The sequence below is a fragment of the Dipteris shenzhenensis genome, chromosome 32 (genome assembly GCF_047967505.1).
Source record: "Dipteris shenzhenensis isolate YYH24624 ecotype China chromosome 32, Dip_SZ_1.0, whole genome shotgun sequence".
Lineage (NCBI taxonomy): Eukaryota > Viridiplantae > Streptophyta > Polypodiopsida > Gleicheniales > Dipteridaceae > Dipteris > Dipteris shenzhenensis.
Genome location: NC_141627.1, coordinates 35,376,126 through 35,395,516, shown reverse-complemented (window position 1 = coordinate 35,395,516; position 19,391 = coordinate 35,376,126). Strand labels below are relative to the sequence as shown.

At 45.7% G+C, this 19,391-nt stretch overlaps 1 protein-coding gene across 5 annotated transcripts in view; it reads left to right on the top strand.

Moving 5' to 3' along the window:
- Positions 1-19,391, top strand: part of LOC147880662 (UBQ, helicase-c and DEAD-like helicase domain-containing protein) — a 150,614-nt gene that overhangs the window by 14,655 nt on the left and 116,568 nt on the right. For 4 of the 5 annotated variants that reach the window (XM_087370749.1, XM_087370747.1, XM_087370746.1 and 1 more), the window contains exons 2-10: positions 609-1,532; positions 1,836-2,004; positions 2,182-2,279; positions 2,530-2,700; positions 2,830-2,898; positions 4,912-5,034; positions 5,182-5,331; positions 5,444-5,575; positions 5,859-5,938. In XM_087370749.1, the coding sequence (XP_087226875.1) occupies positions 609-1,532; positions 1,836-2,004; positions 2,182-2,279; positions 2,530-2,700; positions 2,830-2,898; positions 4,912-5,034; positions 5,182-5,331; positions 5,444-5,575; positions 5,859-5,938 (1,916 nt within the window). The remainder of the gene's footprint in view (positions 1-608; positions 1,533-1,835; positions 2,005-2,181; positions 2,280-2,529; positions 2,701-2,829; positions 2,899-4,911; positions 5,035-5,181; positions 5,332-5,443; positions 5,576-5,858; positions 5,939-19,391) is intronic. The other variant, XM_087370748.1, reaches the window with a different exon arrangement.

The following is a 19,391-nucleotide window of genomic DNA, read 5'->3' as shown; positions in this document are numbered from 1 at the left end:
TCTCCCCCCCTCAACGCCATGTTTCTAACAAGACTTCTTCCTTCACTGCAGTCTCTAGCAAAATGTCGCAGCCGAAGCCCCTATCGTCATTTGAATTCTTTGCATCCTTCTTTTATGCAGCTTCCCTTTTCCATTCTTTCTTTTTGCCATGAGAACGTTTGGTTCCCATCTTCACTTCCTTTGGACAGCTTCATATGGGCCTCTTCTTGAAGCAACAACGGGCCAGTTCCTCGAACATTATTGGCATTGCCCGTTCTCCAGCACTGAGAGTTGCCACCAAACCTCTATGGTCCTTTATGGAGTCAATGGTTGATAAAATTTTTGTTGGCTTTCTTGACGTATAAGAACAGCCATAATGAAAAATGATAATCACTTTCGAAGCTCTTAGTTTATGTCTTTGAGTATACAAGTTCCTGTTATCTACAGATGGATTGGAAAAAGGGAAAGGTTTTTTTGGAATCAGGAAATTTTTTAAGATAGTCTGCATTTTGTGCTGGTCTCATTGTTGCTTTGCACTACTTAGCTCCATCCGGAGGAATGCTTACTTGATTTCTCAGTTATGGAGACTTTGATGTATATTAACGTTGTTTAAAATTTTCTGACTGTAGGGACAGAAGCTTGGTTTGGGGGATTCTATAAAGTCTCTTGATTTGAAGGATGGGGAATTTTTAGTGTTAATCCCATACCTGAGGAAGAAACAGGCACCAAATGTTTCTTTTCAGCAAGGCATCTTCTGTGAAAGAGATTGCAGGGAATCAGAGACCAGAGGTTCTAAAGTAGCTGAAATTGGCGTCATATGTCCTCAACTTGGCTTATCATCTACCAAGGGGAGTCCTGTTGGGAAATTTAACTGGGAGGAGACAACAGCCATTTCTAACATGTTGAGCTGCCAGGAAAGGCCTCAACAAAAGGATTTGGTGAACCCTTCCATGGATGTTTCAGAAACTGTGTGGCACGAAATTGCAGCTGACATGTTTACATGGAAAGCATCTGATGAGGTGGTTGCTCATTCTGATGCAAGGTCTGATCTGACTAAGTATAATCCTGATCTGAGACACAATTCTATGGATACATCACTCTCTAATGGAACTAAAAAATATGATCAAAAGATAAAAAGTGTCAACTTATCTAGGAAAAGGCATTTTGAGTCAAGTGATACTGAATCTATCATCCAAGATATAACTGCACAGAGATCTGTAAAGGAATGCTGCTATTCTAATGAATCAGAACATGTTGCTAAAGGAAAGCAAGTAGAGGACAACTCCCATGGAGACTCGGGTGCTATCGACATATTGCAAGTTTCTGAGGAAAAAAGCCACAAGAGAGCCAAAATACCATGGTCATGTCCTCCAGCCCTTGAAAGGCAGTATAAAGTCTTCAAAGCCATAAATACGGTGTATGGTTTTCTACAGAAACAGCACATGCAAGGGACATGGCAAAATATGAAAGCAGCACTGCAGCAGCTTGGTCGAATTTATGGGGAGGAGATTCAAGTAAAAGACTTAGAAAACCTTGTGAACCTTTTTCCTAAGGTGATTTTTTGGATGGAGGTTCTAGTGTCATGCCATTATTTCTTTTCTTTCAGTTCAAGTGCAAGGGTTTACACTACTGGATGCTTAATGGGAATAGCACACTATTCTCCCTGCATCCTAATGTTTACTGCTCCCCTTCATTCATATTCCTTTGTAGATTGGACTTATTTATCAACGAATATATCAGTATTCGTGATTTATCAGTTGATATATCTGTATGTGATGGTTCATTCAATAGTACGTATGTGTGAATGTGGAATGTTTGACAATTTTCAACTTATGATTGGTGTCATGGAAGGGCAGTTGGTCCAAATAAGCTCCCGTGTTGGAGAGGGGGAGGACTCATCCTTCAACATTGATTTATTTGATCCCTCAAAAGTCCCCCAACAAAACATGCCTCGTTCATTGCATGAAGTGATGCCTCATGCTCTCCAAAAAGGGATCGGCCCGTCTGACCTGCTTCCAAGTGCAGGTTGTGATTTGAATTTTTCTAGTTCTTATAAAGTAGCAATTTAAGAAAGTTTCAATCTGCACCCAAAAATTGTTTTTTGACAAACTTGCCCTAGCAAGCACCTTAGTTTTTTGTAATTGAAAGCACCCTCATGCTTATCTATGTTCAGTCATGCTAACCTCTCTCTGCTGGTGAAAGGTGGGAAGAAGATATCTGACAGTTGTATAAAGAGTTCCATTCAAAAGCGTCAAAGGGCCTTTGAGGTAGCAGTGGTTAGCTTGACAAAAGAATTTGAGGTAGATTCTATATTACAAGGTTGCGGCAAGCATTGATGACTTTTAGAATCTGCCTGCTGCTATGCTTTATGACTGCAAACACTTCCAACAAATGCCATTATTATAATATGTTATTCTGTTATCACCGATGCTTTTTCATGATAGTGAGCACGTTTTATTATGAGATATTGTTGTGCTGAGCAATGTCTTGGGAATATGTAATATAATATCTTGCCTACAAGGATATGATTAGTTGTTATGTTCTTGTGAGTTTCAGGAAAGTCATACATGTGGTAAGGGTGGAACGGTCAAGGAGTTCACCTTGGAAGACTTGCTACACTATGGAAAAAAATCGCTGAATTTAAATTCCACTGGCAATGCAAATCATAAGGCAGCTTTACCAAGGCCACCACGACAGCATAAGAAATTAGCTCGATGCATGGTCCTTCCTTTAACAGTGGCACTCATTATGAATCTTTTTACAATTGCAATTCCCCTTTCTTTTCAAGAATAACAGTTCTTTAGTTTTCAGATTACCGTCTAGTTTACCTCTCTCCATGGATCCATGCAGGACACCACTGATTTATCTGTTTCAGAGATGGTAGAGCATCTCAAACACGGAGTGGGTTCTTTAGGCCAGGTACTCTGAGTCTCACACATTCTTAGTCTCTCAAGTTTCTCCCTCTAGCAAACACATATACCTGTTATTTCGATGAGTTATCATTTGACACCCATAATTGTGGACATATAAACACAATGCTTAAGTATGTGTGGGTATGTGGATATGTATGTGCGAGAGCATATGTTTATACTATGGTCTACATCCACCGTTGGGCGCTGATGATGCTGGTGGGGATGTCGTAATAGCTAGTCCCTGCTATGCATGATGAGTTTATGGTTTTCAACCTTGTGAGTGACTATTATGAGACTGAAACTGCACCGTGTTGTGTTTTTAGACGATTAGTTTAGTATAGTACTCAGCAAGGGGCCTTAGTGAGCCCTTTGCCTCAGCCCGCAGAGGCTTGTATGAGCTACTTGATTTTGTACTTTAACTCATAGGCCCGCGAGGCCTCCCGAAGACGGTAATACATCTCATAGGCAGCTGGCAACATTCCATCTTTGGTTTTATGATCTCGCTTCACCATCCTTGATGAGGGGGAAATAGAGTGGATCACAGTTGTGACACGGGAGCATATTTCATTTTGTATTTATGTGATGGACTATCTGATGATGATCATGATGATGGAGATGACTATTACTCTAATGCGAGTATGTAGCATGTATCTTTTGTCTTTCTGCATGGGTGTTGATGCTCGATAGTAGCTCCACCCTTCCAGCTTGCTTGTATCAGGTTTCCATCGGTCTTCCGAAGACTTTAATAAACTTTCTTTCTTCCTTTCTCTCTCTAGACTCATAGTCTCATAGACCCATTAGTCTTCCGAAGACTCTAATAAACTTCTCTCTCTCTCTCTCTCTCTCTCTTTTCGTCCTCGTCGTCGAACACCACCAGTAGCAGCTAGCTCTAACCATCCCCCACCAGCAGGGTCGTCGTTGTCGTCACCAGCACCAGCGCCAGCCCTCGCCAACCCTAAGCAGCCACTGCCACCAGCCCTAGCCAACCCTACCATCGTAACCCTAGCTGCCGGGGTTACACAGTCCCTAGGGGGCAGGACAACTTAAGGATGGAATGAACCCCTGGCCCCAGCCTAGGAGTTAATATCAGCAAAGGGGCTTCTCAGCTTACACAGGCCAGCAACATGGAGTTCCCCAAGATGAAGACCTTCGCTTTGACCCCAAGTAAGCCCTCCTATTATGATATTGCAGCTTCATTTCCCCTCCTGTACATCTTCTCAAAGAGGCCCTCTCTGTATGGAAAGACATCTGTGTAGCATAGAAAGCTTGTAAGCATGACAGACCCGCAAGAGCACATCTACTATTTACAACATGAAATACGTGAGCTCAAGCTTAGAATCGTAGCTCTAGAAAGGAAAAACAATGATATGGAAGGGAAAGGCAAGCAAGAAATTATTCAAGAAGTGTTGCACAAGTGCACTTCATCTCCACCAACACCTCAGCTGGTATCCACAGTGAAGGAATTGATCACAACTCAAGTACAAGAAATTATTCAAGAAGTGTTGCACAAATGCACTTCATCTCCACCAACACCTCAGCTGGTATCCACAATGAAGGAATTGATCACACTCAAGTAAGTTCTATCAAGCAGGAGATGAGCATTGCAACGTCTTTCTTTTCAACTACGAGGATGAAATTCTCTCCTCCAATGAAGAGAATGGAATTGGGGATGGAGGATGTCAGTTTTGGGGATTTCAACCCATTGGCCAGAATCATCATCAATTCTCCCTGATCCTGTTTAGAATAATTAGTAACATCCTGCTCATCATAATTCCACAAATTTGGCAAGATGTCAAAGGGAGTAGTTCAACAATCCACATTGACGAAAGCAAGATCAGTGAATTCTAGCTAGTTTCTATTTATAAGACTTCGAAAGGAGCTAGCAGGCACATGTAAAAGAGCTTTGCAAACAATAGATTGTCTTTGTTGCAGTCCTATAAAAAACGGTTTCTTGTAGCCAGGTAGTATTTTAATAGTGTGTTATTTTTACAAATCATAGGCATTCCTTTTCATCTTGCAGATAGTGCATTGTGAGATCATGAAGCCACGAGAAGCAAACTATGGTGAGCTTTCCGTCACGTTATCTAGTTCTGCAGTAGCTGCACTCAAGAAGCTGCATATATCAAGGCTCTATATACACCAGGTTTGGTATCCCCCTGGTGTTCTTCCAAGTCGAATTCGTTTACATTTTGTCAACCTCAGGCAAGGAATCTAACTATGTCTTTCAATGTTAAGGTCTGCTTTTTTCACCACCCTGAATTTAACACAAGAAATGATCCTTGGGTATCAGACAGAAGCTATCAATGCAGCAGTTTCAAAGCAGCATGTTATTGTTGCCACTTCCACCGCGAGTGGCAAGTCAGTTTGTTACAACATCCCTGTCCTGGATGAATTGTTCAGCAATCCAGAATCATGTTCTCTTTACCTGTTTCCAACAAAGGCATGAACTGTTTTGCTTTCTGTTTGTTCTCATTGCCTTCCTTTGCAGTTCTTTGCTGCTTCTAAGCATAGCTCCATATTTCATTTAACTTTTGTAAATGGCCTGCTCACAGGCATTAGCTCAGGATCAATTCAGAGCATTACTTGAAATGACAAGTGGACTGGAACCTCCTATTAGTGTAGGAGTGTATGATGGTGACACGGCTCAACATCAACGATTATACCTTCGTGATCACGCCAGGCTTGTAGGAGACTCCTTTGCTCCTAAAGTTCTTTTGTAACGATGGCTAGTTGTCTCAGGTCGGGTGGTTCTTGTTCTGAAAAATTGATTGTCACTAGTACCATACTTTCCTTAAGACAAATTTGACAACAAAATTATCATTCAGGATGATGAGCCAGCAGGTTCACATAGCTTGCAAAGTATGCATGTCTTTCGTCTCTATTGTACGTTCTAATATTCAAGCAAATATTTAAACGGCAGTGGCATTCCAAGATCCTTAAGTGTATGCCTTCTTTTTGCATGCACAGCTTATTACAAATCCTGACATGCTGCACGTGTCCATTTTGCCATCCCATAAACAGTTTGAGCGCTTTTTATCCAATCTCAGGTATCACACTGAAAATTTTTTCTTAATTTTCACTAGTGTTTTGGATCTAATCTTCTCTATGACTGATCTTATGAGGATTATATGCATGATGAGAAAAATTTATCAACCCTACAATGCCTCTAAAGGGGACTTTCTTTTATCTTGCCAGATCGTCAGAAGTACGGAATTCATTCTCTCTAAGGGAATGGCTAGAGTGAAAAGAAAGCCAATATAGTGATTTTTTTCCCAAACTCAGCTATATATATGTTGGAGTTCGTCAAGATACAACAAAACCACAATTCAATTATAGATTCGGATATGGACGATGATATGGCTAATATATTTTCTGTATGTGCGGTTAAAAGGGTGGTTCATATTTGGTGCATCGCAGATACACATTTGACAAACATATATGCTGACGTATAGCATTAGAAAAATCAAGGCATTCAAACCTTTTTTTGGACAGGAATGTAGTACAGAAACTGTTTAAGCATCTTGAGCCTCCATTGTAGCTGGGAGCTGGATTAATGGTTTGGACCCAAAATGCAGAGGCAGACTGGTGCCTTTCCCCCAATGTTTGTCATCATCCAATGCTTGCACAATAAATCCTATTTCCTTCTATCATCGCAATACTTGTCAACAGCTGAGACTCTGTTTGCATTTGATGCATGTGCTTCTGGTAATCAGCGATGTCGTGGCGGGGGCTGCATTTTGGGACAGTTTTTTGCTGGCCAAGACAGCTTTTTGCTGTCCATGGGGAAGATGATGAGGCACACTTCCTCATACATGTCACCTTCGATGATATGGCACATGGGCCACATGGCAATTAGTTCGACCTGTTTATGTGGCATGACAGTCACGAAGTGGAGCCGCAGATGACGTGGCAGCAGCCACATAGCATACTTGATAGATGATGTGGCATCAGCCACGTGGCATTTGGCATTTGGTGACTGGTCGGCTGCTCTGGTTGGTTCTAGGTCATTAGCTGGTCGGCTATATCCTGGTTAGGTCGGCCATCTGGTCAGCCTAGGTCTAGAGGCTAGAGCTGGTGACCCCGCCCCTACTTGGTCTGGCCAGCCTGGCCCTTTCTTGGGCTATATAAGTGGAGGTTGCACCCCATTCCATCACGGTACTTCACGATTGAATCTTCACTTCTTCATCACTTGAAGAGACCGAGAGTGATGAAGTAGGGTGCAGTGTGGTGGCTAATTGTTCCTTCACCTTTGGTCTCAGGAGTTGTGCAAGGAAGGCTATGAAAATCCAGTAGAGGAGAGCATGGGTTTCCATTATTCTACCTTTGGTGGAGCTTCAGTTTTCAGCCTGATTGGGCTGTGTATTTACAGATCTACGTTGTCTCTTCTATCTCATGTGTGGATTGCTTCTATGGATGTGATTGCATGCATGGTGAAATCTCTCATATGGTAGCGGGCCAAGTGGGTTCTTTTGAGAGTACGAGTGATAGGCCTCAATCTTGACAAACGCTTCTTCCAGGATTGCGAGATGTTCTCATCGGCCACATTGTCTCGGCTGAGGGTATGACCACATACCCAGCGAAGGTAGAGGTGATACTAACCTTGCCCATTCCTCGCACACCTCGAGAAGTCAAGTCCTTTTTGGGACATGTTGGTTATTATAGAAGATTCCTCCGGTGCTAAGCAAACATAGCGGTGGCACTAACAGAACTCCTCTGCCAGGAACAATCCTTCGTCTGGTCCACACCTTAGCAACAACTGGCGCTCAACAATCTCAAGGACCATTTAGTGAAGTTTCCCATCCTGTGGCAACCCCAATGGGATATCATTTTCATGTACATGTAGATGCAAGTGGGCTGGCCATTGACGCAATATTGGCCCAAGCGGATGCAGAGCACAAACTGACCTGCCTATGTACTTTGCCAATAGAAAACTCAACGGTGCTGAACAAAACTATAGTACCACTGAGCGCGAGGGCCTGGGCATGGTTTATGCCATGACAAAGTACTGACACTTGGGAAGTAAGTTTATTATCATCACTGATCATCGGCTCTCAAGTATTTGCTGAACAAACCCACCCTTGGGGGTAGATTGAGCATATGGATACTTCTTTTTCAAGAATTTGTCTTTGACATTGTAGTGCGAGCAGGCCAGTGGCATAAACGTGTAGATCATTTGTCATAGATTTCTTTAGGTGAAGCAGCAACAGGGGTGGAGGATGAATTGCCGGATGTGGGCCTCTTTGGTTTGACAGTGCTAAGGGATGAATGCTTGTTTGTTGTCAACTGCTTTCCACCATGGTATGCAAACATTGTACATTTTTTGTCCAAGGGTGAGTTTTCTAAAGGGCTAACCCCAACACAAAAGAGTAAACAAATCATTCATGATGCCCCTTTAAACTGATTGTTGGGCAATTGTACAAGTTGAGGAAAGACCACATCTGGCGGTTGCAAGAACTGGATAGTTTGGGGTGTACAAGAGGGTTTTTTGCAGAGTTCGTACGGGGAGTGGATGGACAGAAGAGATCATGAGCACCATTGGGGGTCAAACAAGGCTGCCTACTTTCACCGACCTTGTTTGGCCTTTATATAGACAAGCTTGAGTCTTTTATGAGGACCCTAGGAGGAGCTGGTTGCTCTTTCGCCGGCTACTTGCTCTAGATTCTACTGATGATGTGGTGCTCTTATCCTTGTCCGTTGAGTGGCTCTAGAGACATCTAGATGCACTACTGGCTTTTTGCGAATCCTATGACTTGAAGGTCAACCTGGGTAAAACCAAGGTTATGATCTTCAACACCTCCAGAGCAGCTGCACCCAGAGAGCAGTTTACGTTTGACGGGGCATCAATTGAGATTGTCTCATCATACACTTACATGGGGGTTCTTGACCTATCTTCACAATGAGATCGACGATGTAGGCCTGCCTGAGTAGAGGATATGCCTCCCTCATCCAATTGGAGAGACAGTGCTTCCATTCACATTTTCAGGACCCACGGACCAAGGTTCTCCTTTTGGACTTCTTGGTCCGACCCGCGGGCATGTATGGCGGCACTTGTTGGGGGCCAGACCTATCTGACATAGTGGGCTTGAGTGGAGAGATTACAGGTTCTCTTGTTATCACGGATGATCCGCAGTAAGCCATCTGTTCCTTATTAGAACTTTCAGGTTGAGTTTGGGGCATCTCCATTGCAGTTAGATGCGGCATTCCAGACTATCACTTATCTATATTGCGTGAGAGACTATGTTTCTTGTACTACGGGTGACGCATGCTACCCTTCTATGGCATTAGCAGCTTAGGGTGATCAGAGATGTTGGTACGCGCACACATGCAGATGGTTTTAGAGATTGGGTTTCCCTATAGACAAGTTGCCGCCCTTTCAATACAGCATTAATGCTCTGTTTGTCGTGTTTCGGGGCAACGATGTCAACCCGATCATCCAGGAGGATCTCTTATAGTTACACACATTCAAGACCTGGTTGGCACAGATAGAGCTTCCTGTGAAGCTCAGTTTCTATTGGGAGCACTACTTACACATGTCCGAGGAGGGTTTCATTATCCCACCAGGGTACACCCAGATCCACCCACCACACTCACTCAAGATTGCCGTGTGTCATCGCACTGACTGCGTCGAGAGCGGTCGAGCAGATGGGATCCCCAAAGAGAGTCTTATCTGCACATTATGTGAGCGGCATGAGGTGGAATCAGAGGAGCACTTCGTCTTTCGTTCCCCAGTCTATTACGAGATTTGTGGACAATACCATTGCCTTTTCGGAGACAGATTCGAGTGCCTCTCTAGACTCCTTTCATACCCAGATTAGAGATGCCTGGCTATTTTCATCCACGAGGTGGTCCGACATAGAGAGCGTCTCATCAAATCACGGAGACAGGAGCGGTCCATCGAGGTTGAGGTGCGGCACACTCGACAGGAGACAAATGCACAGATCATACTCACTGACATATCCTCTATTTTCAGACCTAGGGTATGGTCGACCGGGGTTACTGTGGCGCTCGTCAAGCGTCAGGTAGCTGCTAGGAGGGCACAACGGACTACTCATCCAGATAGTAAACATCGATCTATCACGGATTTCTTGCCTACACTGTCTAGTCTACCATCGGGTGCATCTTGACTACTCATCCAGATAGTAGACAACAATCTATCACTGGTTTCTTGCCTACACTGTCTAATCCACTAGCTCCTATCGTATTGTATTGGATTACTTCCATGGGGATGATGATGCCAGGGATGTATATGACTATAGTGACACATATGATGATATCATTGACTATGTCTACATAGTTTTCTCTAGCATGGGTTAGGATGCTCGCTTAGTAGCTCCACCTCTTTTGCTCATTGTATCAGGTTTTCTATGTCTCATAGACCTATCAGTATTTTGAGACTTTAATAAACCGTCTGTCTCTAGATGCACTCTCTCTCTAGAATTCCCTTTCCTTAATCTGTCTAGCTGCAGTCTCTCTCTAAACACAATCTCTCTCTAGGCATCTCTCTCCCCATGGTAACAAGCTCCCTTCTCTCACCTCGGGTGCACATTCCTTCTCTGACATGTGCCTTCTCTCTGCACCGGTGCAAACTTCCTTCTCTCTTCTCGGTGACATTTGCCTTCTCTCTCCACTGGGTGCAAACTCCCGTCTCTCTCCTTCGTGCCATTTGTCTACTCTCTCCATGGGTTTGCCCCTATCCTTGGTGACAATTGGCTTCTCTCTCCACAGGGTGCGACCTCCCTTCTCTCTTCTCGTGATCTCTCCACAACTCCCTTCTCTCTCTTCTCTGGGCGAGGACACAATGACTTTTCACACTTCAGGACAAGGGGTGACTTGGTCACCTTCACGTTGCATGTTCCTGTGGGTGAACAAGGAGGTTCGGTGTCGTCTAGCTTTGGTGGAGTGAACAAGGAGGCTCGGTGTCCTCTAGCTTTGGTGGAGTGAACAAGGGGGTTCGGTGTCCTCTAGCTTTGGTGGCATGAACAAGGAGGTCATGTTGGCTGCATGTTCCTCTGGTTGAATGAGGAAGTTCGGTGTCCTCCAGATTTGGTGGAGTGAACGAGGATGTTCGGTGTCCTCTAGCTTTTGTGGAGTGAGCAAGGGGGTTCAGTGTCCTCTAGCTTTGGTGGCATGAACAAGGAGGTTCGGCGTCCTCTAGCTTCGGTGGAGTGAACAAGGAGGCTCGGTGAACAAGGAGGTTCAGTATCCTCTAGGCTCGGTGGTGGATGCAAAAGGTCACTTCAAGACATTTAGCTTCGGTGGTGAAGAGGAGCGCCTCGCTTCCATTTACTGTCTCTACCCCATCACCTCTCTCTTACAAGCACTCTCTCTCTCCACCCCATCACCTCTCTCTTACAAGCACTCTCTCTTTCCACCCCGTCCCCTCTCTCTAACTTCTTCCCTCTCTCTTCACTCTTCCCCACCTCTCTCTACATCCTTCACCTTGCCCCTGCTGCCCCATAGCCACCTCACCTCCATGCTAATTTTAGCATACCCCTTGCTTTTCCTCCTATGCACCACAAGCTCTCCCCCTCTGGATGCGTTTGGCCCCCTGTTGTGATTCATCTCTCCCCCCACCTTGCATCCATTTCTCCTCTCCCCCCTTGCCTGGCTGCCCCCTTGCACCTCCTCACCACCTCACCTGCTGCTTCCCCTTTCGTCTGGTCTCCCTCTCTCCTACACCTCATCTCCCCTTCCATCCCTCGCCATCCAGCTCTCCCCTTGTGCACCAACCAGCCCCTCCCCCTTGTGCCATCCTCCCCCCTTGTCATCTTTCCCTCTCCCCCTTGCGCTGGTTCCCTCCCTCTTCTCCTTGTGCCAACCAGCCCCTCCCCCTTGCGCCAGCCCCCCCTTCATCATCTCTCCCTCTCCCCCTTGTACTAGATACTCCCTCTCCCCTTGCGCCAACCAGCCCCTTCGTCATCTCTCCCTTTGCCCCTTGCACTAGATACTTTCTCTCCTCTTGCACCAACAGCCCTCCCCCCTTCGTCAATCCCCTTGCGCCAATCAGCCCCCTCGTCATCTCTCCCTCCCCCGTGCGCTAGGAAGCCCCTCTTTCATCTCCCTCCCTCCTCTGTACGACTCACCCCCCTTGTACGACTCACCCCCCTTCGCCTTCATCTGGGACCCGACCTCCCTTTGCGCCATCTGCTGCTGTACCCTCTCCCAGCGCTATTTTCCCTCCCCACTGATGTCTCCTTCCTTGCACCATTTGTCTACCCTCCGCCATCTCCCACCCAGGGGGACTATTATGCTGTGCCCGTGGCGATTTTGAGTAGGCCTCCCTTGTAGATATCCTATCACCCCTTAGGAATTCTCCCTCTCCTGCTTTTCACCTCTCTTCTTGGCATGCCCTTATTTATGCCAGAGAAATATATCAAGTTCAACCTCGCCTACCCAAAGACAAGCTATTTACTCCTATTTATGTGAAAATGACTTCACAGAGATCCCCTTCACGTCCCTCCCCAGTAACCTAGGCCATCGAGGCCGATAGCTGCATGAATTCCTCCCCACCTGGCCAACGTCCCAAAAGGAGTAAGGATTCTTCTTGTCCATTTGCTGCCCCTCGTCCATTTGCTGCCCCTCGTCCATCAGCCCCTCACCCATTTGCTGCACATGATCCATCCACTGCATTAGCCCCTCGTCCATTTGCTGCACAAGATCCATCCGCTGCACCGTACATTGATTTCGGATGAGAACTAGGACTGCCGTCATGCATCTAGTAACTCTAGTTTTGATAATGGAGGATCGGACTATTCACCCTCTCCTGCTACACAACGAGCGGCATCTCGAGAGGCATTTAGTGGCCCCAGCAAGGATGAGCGTGCCTTGGATCATCCCTCTAGGCTTCAGATGGTGGTCTTCAAGACACTTCTCAACCCATCTCTCCATCTTTCATCCGTGCTATCTACAGAGGAGATCGAGGCGCTATCCCTCACAAAGCTTGACATGATTGATTTTCCTCCAGTGGACGCTCCATTGTGCACAACATTCATCCCCAGTTATGACATGTCCTTAGATACCTAGAGTTTATGTGCTTCCACCACATTCTGACCCTAATTATGGTGTCCACCTATTTGCGTCTTCCCACTCTTGCCATCCAGCTTGCATGTGGTGAGTCCCAGATCTTGACATCCTTTCTTGTCAGCCGTAAGTGGCGCAGAAGGGGAGAAGATTGTTGTAAGGCTGTGGAAGGAAAGAAAAGAGAAGAGGTGCTGGCCAGATATTTCTTTGCACGCTTGTATTTTGCACTTGGCCGTTTCTTTATCACACAGAGTATTCGCCTTGCATTAAACGCCCTTCTCACTGGCGACTCCTTTTGACTTTGCCTCTCTTTTTCATTCCACGTTTCGTGCCACTGTGTAAAAGCGTCGTGGGAGGACATGCATGCACATGTGAGCCACATCTTATCCAACTCCTCCATCAGTGGCAGGCTGCCCCTCCTCCTATTGTGGCAGCACGGCTCCCATCTCACCACCTAGCCCCTCTTGTTACTGTGGTTGCATCTTCATCTCCAGCCTCTTCCACCTCTCCTACCCGTGCTGTTGTTTCCTCTCCAACATCTGTACCTCTTTTCCTCACTTCTACATCCATCCCACCACCATCTCCCTTCATGCCTCTCCTCGTGTGGATCCCACCTCTTCATGCGCTTCGGGGCCCAGTTGGTGGTCATATCTACACAGGTGGTGAGTCACCCTCTTTTTCCAGATGCTTCCTCGGATGCTTTGGCATCTTGTTCAGTGATCCCATGTATTCATCTTACAGTGGTCAGCACGGTCACCGTTTTGATTTTTGCTACAGTTCGCAAGGGAGAGGATTCTCTGGAGCCACTTGATCCGCCAGTACATGAGGGATAGATTGCTGCAGATTCTTCTCATGTTACATCATGCGCACCACAGGCATCGACTACTTCTCTGGCGCTTGGATCCACGAGTCCACCACAGCCCGCTCATTCATTTAATCTCAACCTTACATTGGGTATGGGCGCTTCTCGTAGTGATGTTGCTGTTCATGGGCCTCGAGCACTTCTGATTCCCTCTTTGATGACAGGCCCCACACTTATCACTTCGGCTGCCCTTAATCCCCACGTCTCCTCGACGACCACATACTAGCTATGCAGCTAGTACTCCAGATGTCACATGTACCAGTGCCGCTACCCAGGTTGATACTCTTCCAGGCTATATCTTTGATGGTGGTTCTTTGCCTGAGGCTGTGGAGTGTCCTCCCGTGCATGAGAATGATATGTTGTCCATTTATCTCGCTTCATCATCGGGTTAATCATTCTCCACGGCCGCACAGACACGTATGCATGAGGAAGATTAGAGACGCCTTCTAAGTGGGCTGAAAAGAAAAAGGTCCTTGGTGAATCTTGAAGAGGAGGACATAGATCAGATCTTCACCATTCCTCTGCATGAGACCTTGACGAAAAACAGCCGTACTGACATGCCACCTGGGCTAGATGATCTTGCAGATGTGGCTGCCTTGGAACCCTTGGAAGAACGAGGTATGTAGATCAATTTTGAAGATTTAGGAAACATCATTAATATGGTTGGCAAGTGTGAAGAGGGGGGGATGGGGATGGCAGTAGGCATTGTACGGGGATTGAGAGTGGAAGAGAGAGAGAGGCTAGAGCTACAAGCTTGCATGTTGCATTGTTAGGTTGTATTGCTATCTTGGATGAGTGATCTCTGCTTCATCAGGGATTGAGAGTGGGAGAGAGAGAGGCTAGAGCTACGAGCTTGCATGTTGCATTGTTAGGTTGTATTGCTATCTTGGATGAGTGATCTCTGCTTCATCAGGCGGATTGGTGTATGAGGCTCCATTTCCATTCTATGTTGTATTTGGCTCACATTGTGCCCTCTTTGTCTGCTGTTCCCTCCATTGTGTGTCATCAGCGTTGCTCTTTGTTGTCTTCTTTCAGAGTTTGTTCTTTCTGTTTTGACTCACAACACTCCTTAGCATCCTCCTTTGTCACCACGTGCAATCCTTGTGCAATGTAGTGTAGTGTCATAGGTCCACGCACAATGCCATGTAGTGCAGTGTCATAGGTCCACACATCACTCACTCCATGCTTCTCACATCAATGGCCTTAGGTCTCCGGTAACACCTCTAGGAGAACGGACCTCCCCTTGGTTGAGTTTTCTTACAATAATACCATATAGTCTTCTAAATGAAAAACTCATTTTCAAATTATGTATGGTAGATCTCTACTGATTCCTTTAATCCAAACTAAGAATAAGATCTTTGCCGCTAGTTAATTCGTAGAGGATTATGACTCCGCTTATGCCAAAGGACGTACAACCATTCAAAAGGCTAAGGAATAACAAAAGTAGGTGCAAATAAAAGATGGAGGGCCTTTGAGATCAAGAAAGGCCAATGGGTTTTGCTTAAGTTTGAAAAAGCTAGATTGAAAACCAATGTGGGACAAAAGAAGATCTATTTGAAACTCTTTTTTAGGTATTATTGCTCCTTCAGAGCATCGAAGGTCATTAACCAGGTTTTAGTTGGGCTGGATCTCCCACCACATTGAAAGGTACATAATGTCTTCCATGTGAGTTTGATCCATCCCATGTTGGGGATATTCCTCAAGATCCAGACTATGAAGTTCTACTAGAAGTGGAGGATAATGAGATACTCTTGGTTCCTAGACAGACAGACTTCAGCGACTTTATCAGTGAAGACTGTAAAAGTTACAAAAAAGTTACACTTGAAATTCAAAGGTTTCCATCTACATATGCTAAATGGAAGGAGAGAGCAATGTTTTATGACTTTCTTGACATTCTTGATGCTTATGAAGAAGCACTTCAATTGAGGTCAATGGAATAGAAGACAGAGGAATGCCATTTCTCTTCATAGAGGATATCCACTCGCTTGGTAATTTATTATTTTCCATATCTTTATTTTTAAATTTCAACTTCTTTCAATAAGAATGTTTGCCAAAAGGACGCATATGTTTTCCTAGTGTACAGTTAGGTAATGTACAGTTAGGTACCGGTTGGCTAGACTCCATTCGAGTGCCCAAACATGGGACCAATCAAATGCATAGACTGCATACCAACCCAACAACTATTAATGAGAATGTTTGCAGTAGACTTGGGTGTGAACTTGGGGAACATGAAAAGTCAAAGAGAAGAGAAGACAACAAACTAAATAGGTCTAATAGTTATGTGAGAAGGCCAACCAGACTCAATTAGTCCTAGATTAGCTCTTTGAATAGAGCTAATTGCCAGAAACCTAAGGATGAAATCAGACTAGTATTGACCACCCAAATTGAATTTAATAGTTAGGCAAGTAAGAGTGGTTGAAACAACCTTAGTCCATAATTATCGTATGTGGCATATGGTATATTGATGTGGCAGCCATGACACGGGACATGGTAATGTGGTAAGCCATGACACATGACATGCTGATGTGGCAACCATGACATATGGCAAGGCAAGCATTACACATGGCAGCATGTGAGATGGCGTAGGACATGTGGCAGGACCACCTAGGACTTGTTGGAATTATTGCTATAATTAATGGTAGTGACCAATGTATGACTCATAAGTGGGTTAGGGCCATTTTTCCCTCATTAGAGGTTTTCCCCCCCTAACCGCAGTTAGGATACCCAACTACAGTTAGTAGTTAGTGGTTGGGTTAGTTAGGGTTTGCCACTTTGACAAAACCCCTAGTTTAAATGTTGTTTTCTATCTCTTGCAATAAAACTGAGGTTGCTTTCCTTCTGCTCACACCCTTTTGCTCACATTTGGTATTAGAACCAGGTTTTAGGACTAGCTCTCCATCACCCACCTGCTCCCACCCTTGTGCTGTCTCTACTACCAGTCGTACACATTTTGTACAGAGCTCACTTTGTACCTCCGCTCAGGCCATATGCTGGTCATACAGCGCAGCTTTGCCATCCGTACAATTGCGCAGTGCACCGTATGGTACCAACGCCACTGCCTATGTTTTTTGCCGTACAGACGTACGGTCGCTTGCCGTACGTCTGTAGAGGTCATGCGCTATGATCAGCCATATGCTCACGCAGTACCATACAGTTTGCCATACAGTTGTACGGCAAACGTCAGATCTGACAGCCGTACATTTTGTACGTGCTGTCTGTACAGTGCTGTCTGTACATCATTGGTACACCTAGCCTGTGTGCAAGCTTTCTTTACAGATTTTGTAGCAAGTGCATTTGAGGCAGATTTCATCAGATTTGCAAAGAAATTTGTGGCTTTCAGTCAATTTGCCATCTTTTAATTGCAATTTCTCTATACATCATTGGTACACCTAGCCTGTGTGCAAGCTTTCTTTACAGATTTTGTAGCAGGTGCATTTGAGGCATATTTCATCAGATTTGCAAAGAAATTTGGGGCTTTTGCAGACAATTGTAAAATTTGGGGCTTTCAGTCAATTTGCCATCTTTTAGACCTAGGCAGGATACATGATCTCATTATCTATAATGGTGTTGACAGATGGCCCGCTTCAGGTGGTTTCACATGCTTTCCACATGGGGGGGCCTCCAGTGTTGTTGATTACATCATGGGATCCCCTGTCTTCACATCTCGCATTACTGACTTCGTTGTAGCACCTCTCCCCCCAGGGGCTGATCATACATACCTTTTCTTTCGCATCTCCACCTCCCTTCGCACATCACCTTCCACCCCACTCAGTGCTTACTCCACCTACCACGATATATGCTTTGATCGGGATCACTCACCTTCTTACTTTGGCCGTCTGTACATACTTCTCGCTTATATTGACTTCATACCCCTTTTAGAGGATCGTGCTGCCCTTGTCACCCGCTCACTACACGAGGCTGCCATTCACGCTTTTCCCCACACCACCCGCTCCACCCGCCCACCACCCCCTGGAACCGTACCTTGTAATAGTTGGTACGATGATGAGTGTAAGGCCTTACACTGCCAACTTAGATTCGAAACCAAAAACAGTCTTCCGAGCGCACGAGATACGCTACGTGATTACCGTAGACTGGTACGGAGGAAGAAACTAGACTTCGTTCGTCGAAACGAGGAGGAGCTACTGAACATTTTATTTAGTAACAACTCTAAGGACTTCTGGCGGAGATTTCTAGAAGGACGGTCCCCTCCGCCACTCATTGACACCCAGATCTGGTTTGATTATGCACGCACACTTTATGACATCCCAAATCAGCCAGTCCCTAGCCTCTCACACATGCCTCGTCCCACATCTTGCACCCTCTTCACTAGAGGAGGGGTAAAGGATGCTGTAATGAAACTTCATAATGGCCGAGCGAAGGATCATGAGGGACTATGCACTGAGTTGATTGCATATGGGATTAACCTCCTAGCACCGATCTTAGCAAAGCTTTTTAATGAAGCGGTTTGTTTGGAATTTCCACACACTTGGACCATTAACACTATCTCACCCATCCACAAGGCAGGGGATCCCATGAGCCCGGAGAACTACAGGACCATTATGATTGGACATGTCATGTCCAAGATTTATGCATCAGTACTTGACTCCGAGGTTAGGAGACTTGCAGAGTGTCGAGGACTCAGAGCAACAGGACAGGCCGGATTCTGGTGTGATCATAGAACCATGGACCACATTTTGACGCTCAGATGTATCATTGAGGAGACGAGGTCACGGAAGTAGAGGGTTTATTATTGCTTTGTGGATTTTCGCGAGGCATTTGACACGGTCCCGAGAGCCCGCCTCATACGGCGCCTACAGGACTTGGGTTATGACTAGGAGATCATTTGGGCTGTCATGGCACTTTACGAGAGAGTTTCTGGCAGAGTTGGGGTAGGATCCGGGTGGACAGAGGAGATCATGAGTACCATCAGGATCAAACAAGGGTGTCCTTTGTCGCCTACCTTGTTTGGCCTCTACATTGACCAGCTTGAGACAGTGATGCAGACACAGGGGGGTGTAGGTTGCTCTCTTGCGGGCACGCTGATCCAAATTTTGCTCTATGCAGATGACGTGGCTCTCTTGTCTTCCTCAACAGAGGAGCTTCAGAGACACCTAGACGCACTACTACCGTCCTTTTGTGAGTCTCATGATTTGAAGGTCAACCTGGGTAAAACCAAGGTCATGATCTTCAATACATCTTGAGCCATCATGTGTTAAGAGCAGTTCACATTTGCGGGGTCATCTGTTGAGATAGTTTCATTATACACTTACCTTGGGGTTATCTTCTCCGGACTGAGCTTCACTATGAGACCCACGATGCAAGCACGCTTGAGTAGAGGGTATGCCTCATTGGCCAGGCTAGAGAGGCAGTGCTTCCGCTCACACTTTCAGGATCCACGCACCAAGGGGTTGCTTTTTGACTCCTTGGCTCGCCCAGCGGGGATGTATGGCAGCCCTTGTTGGGGGCCAGACTTGTTGGATACAGAGTGGGGCCATGTGAAGCGGCTACAGGTTCTCATGCTATCACGGATGATTCATGGTAAGTCATCCGTTCCTCACCAGATCATTCAGGTTGAGTTTGGGTCACCCCCTTTACAGCTAGATGCTGCATTTCAGGTC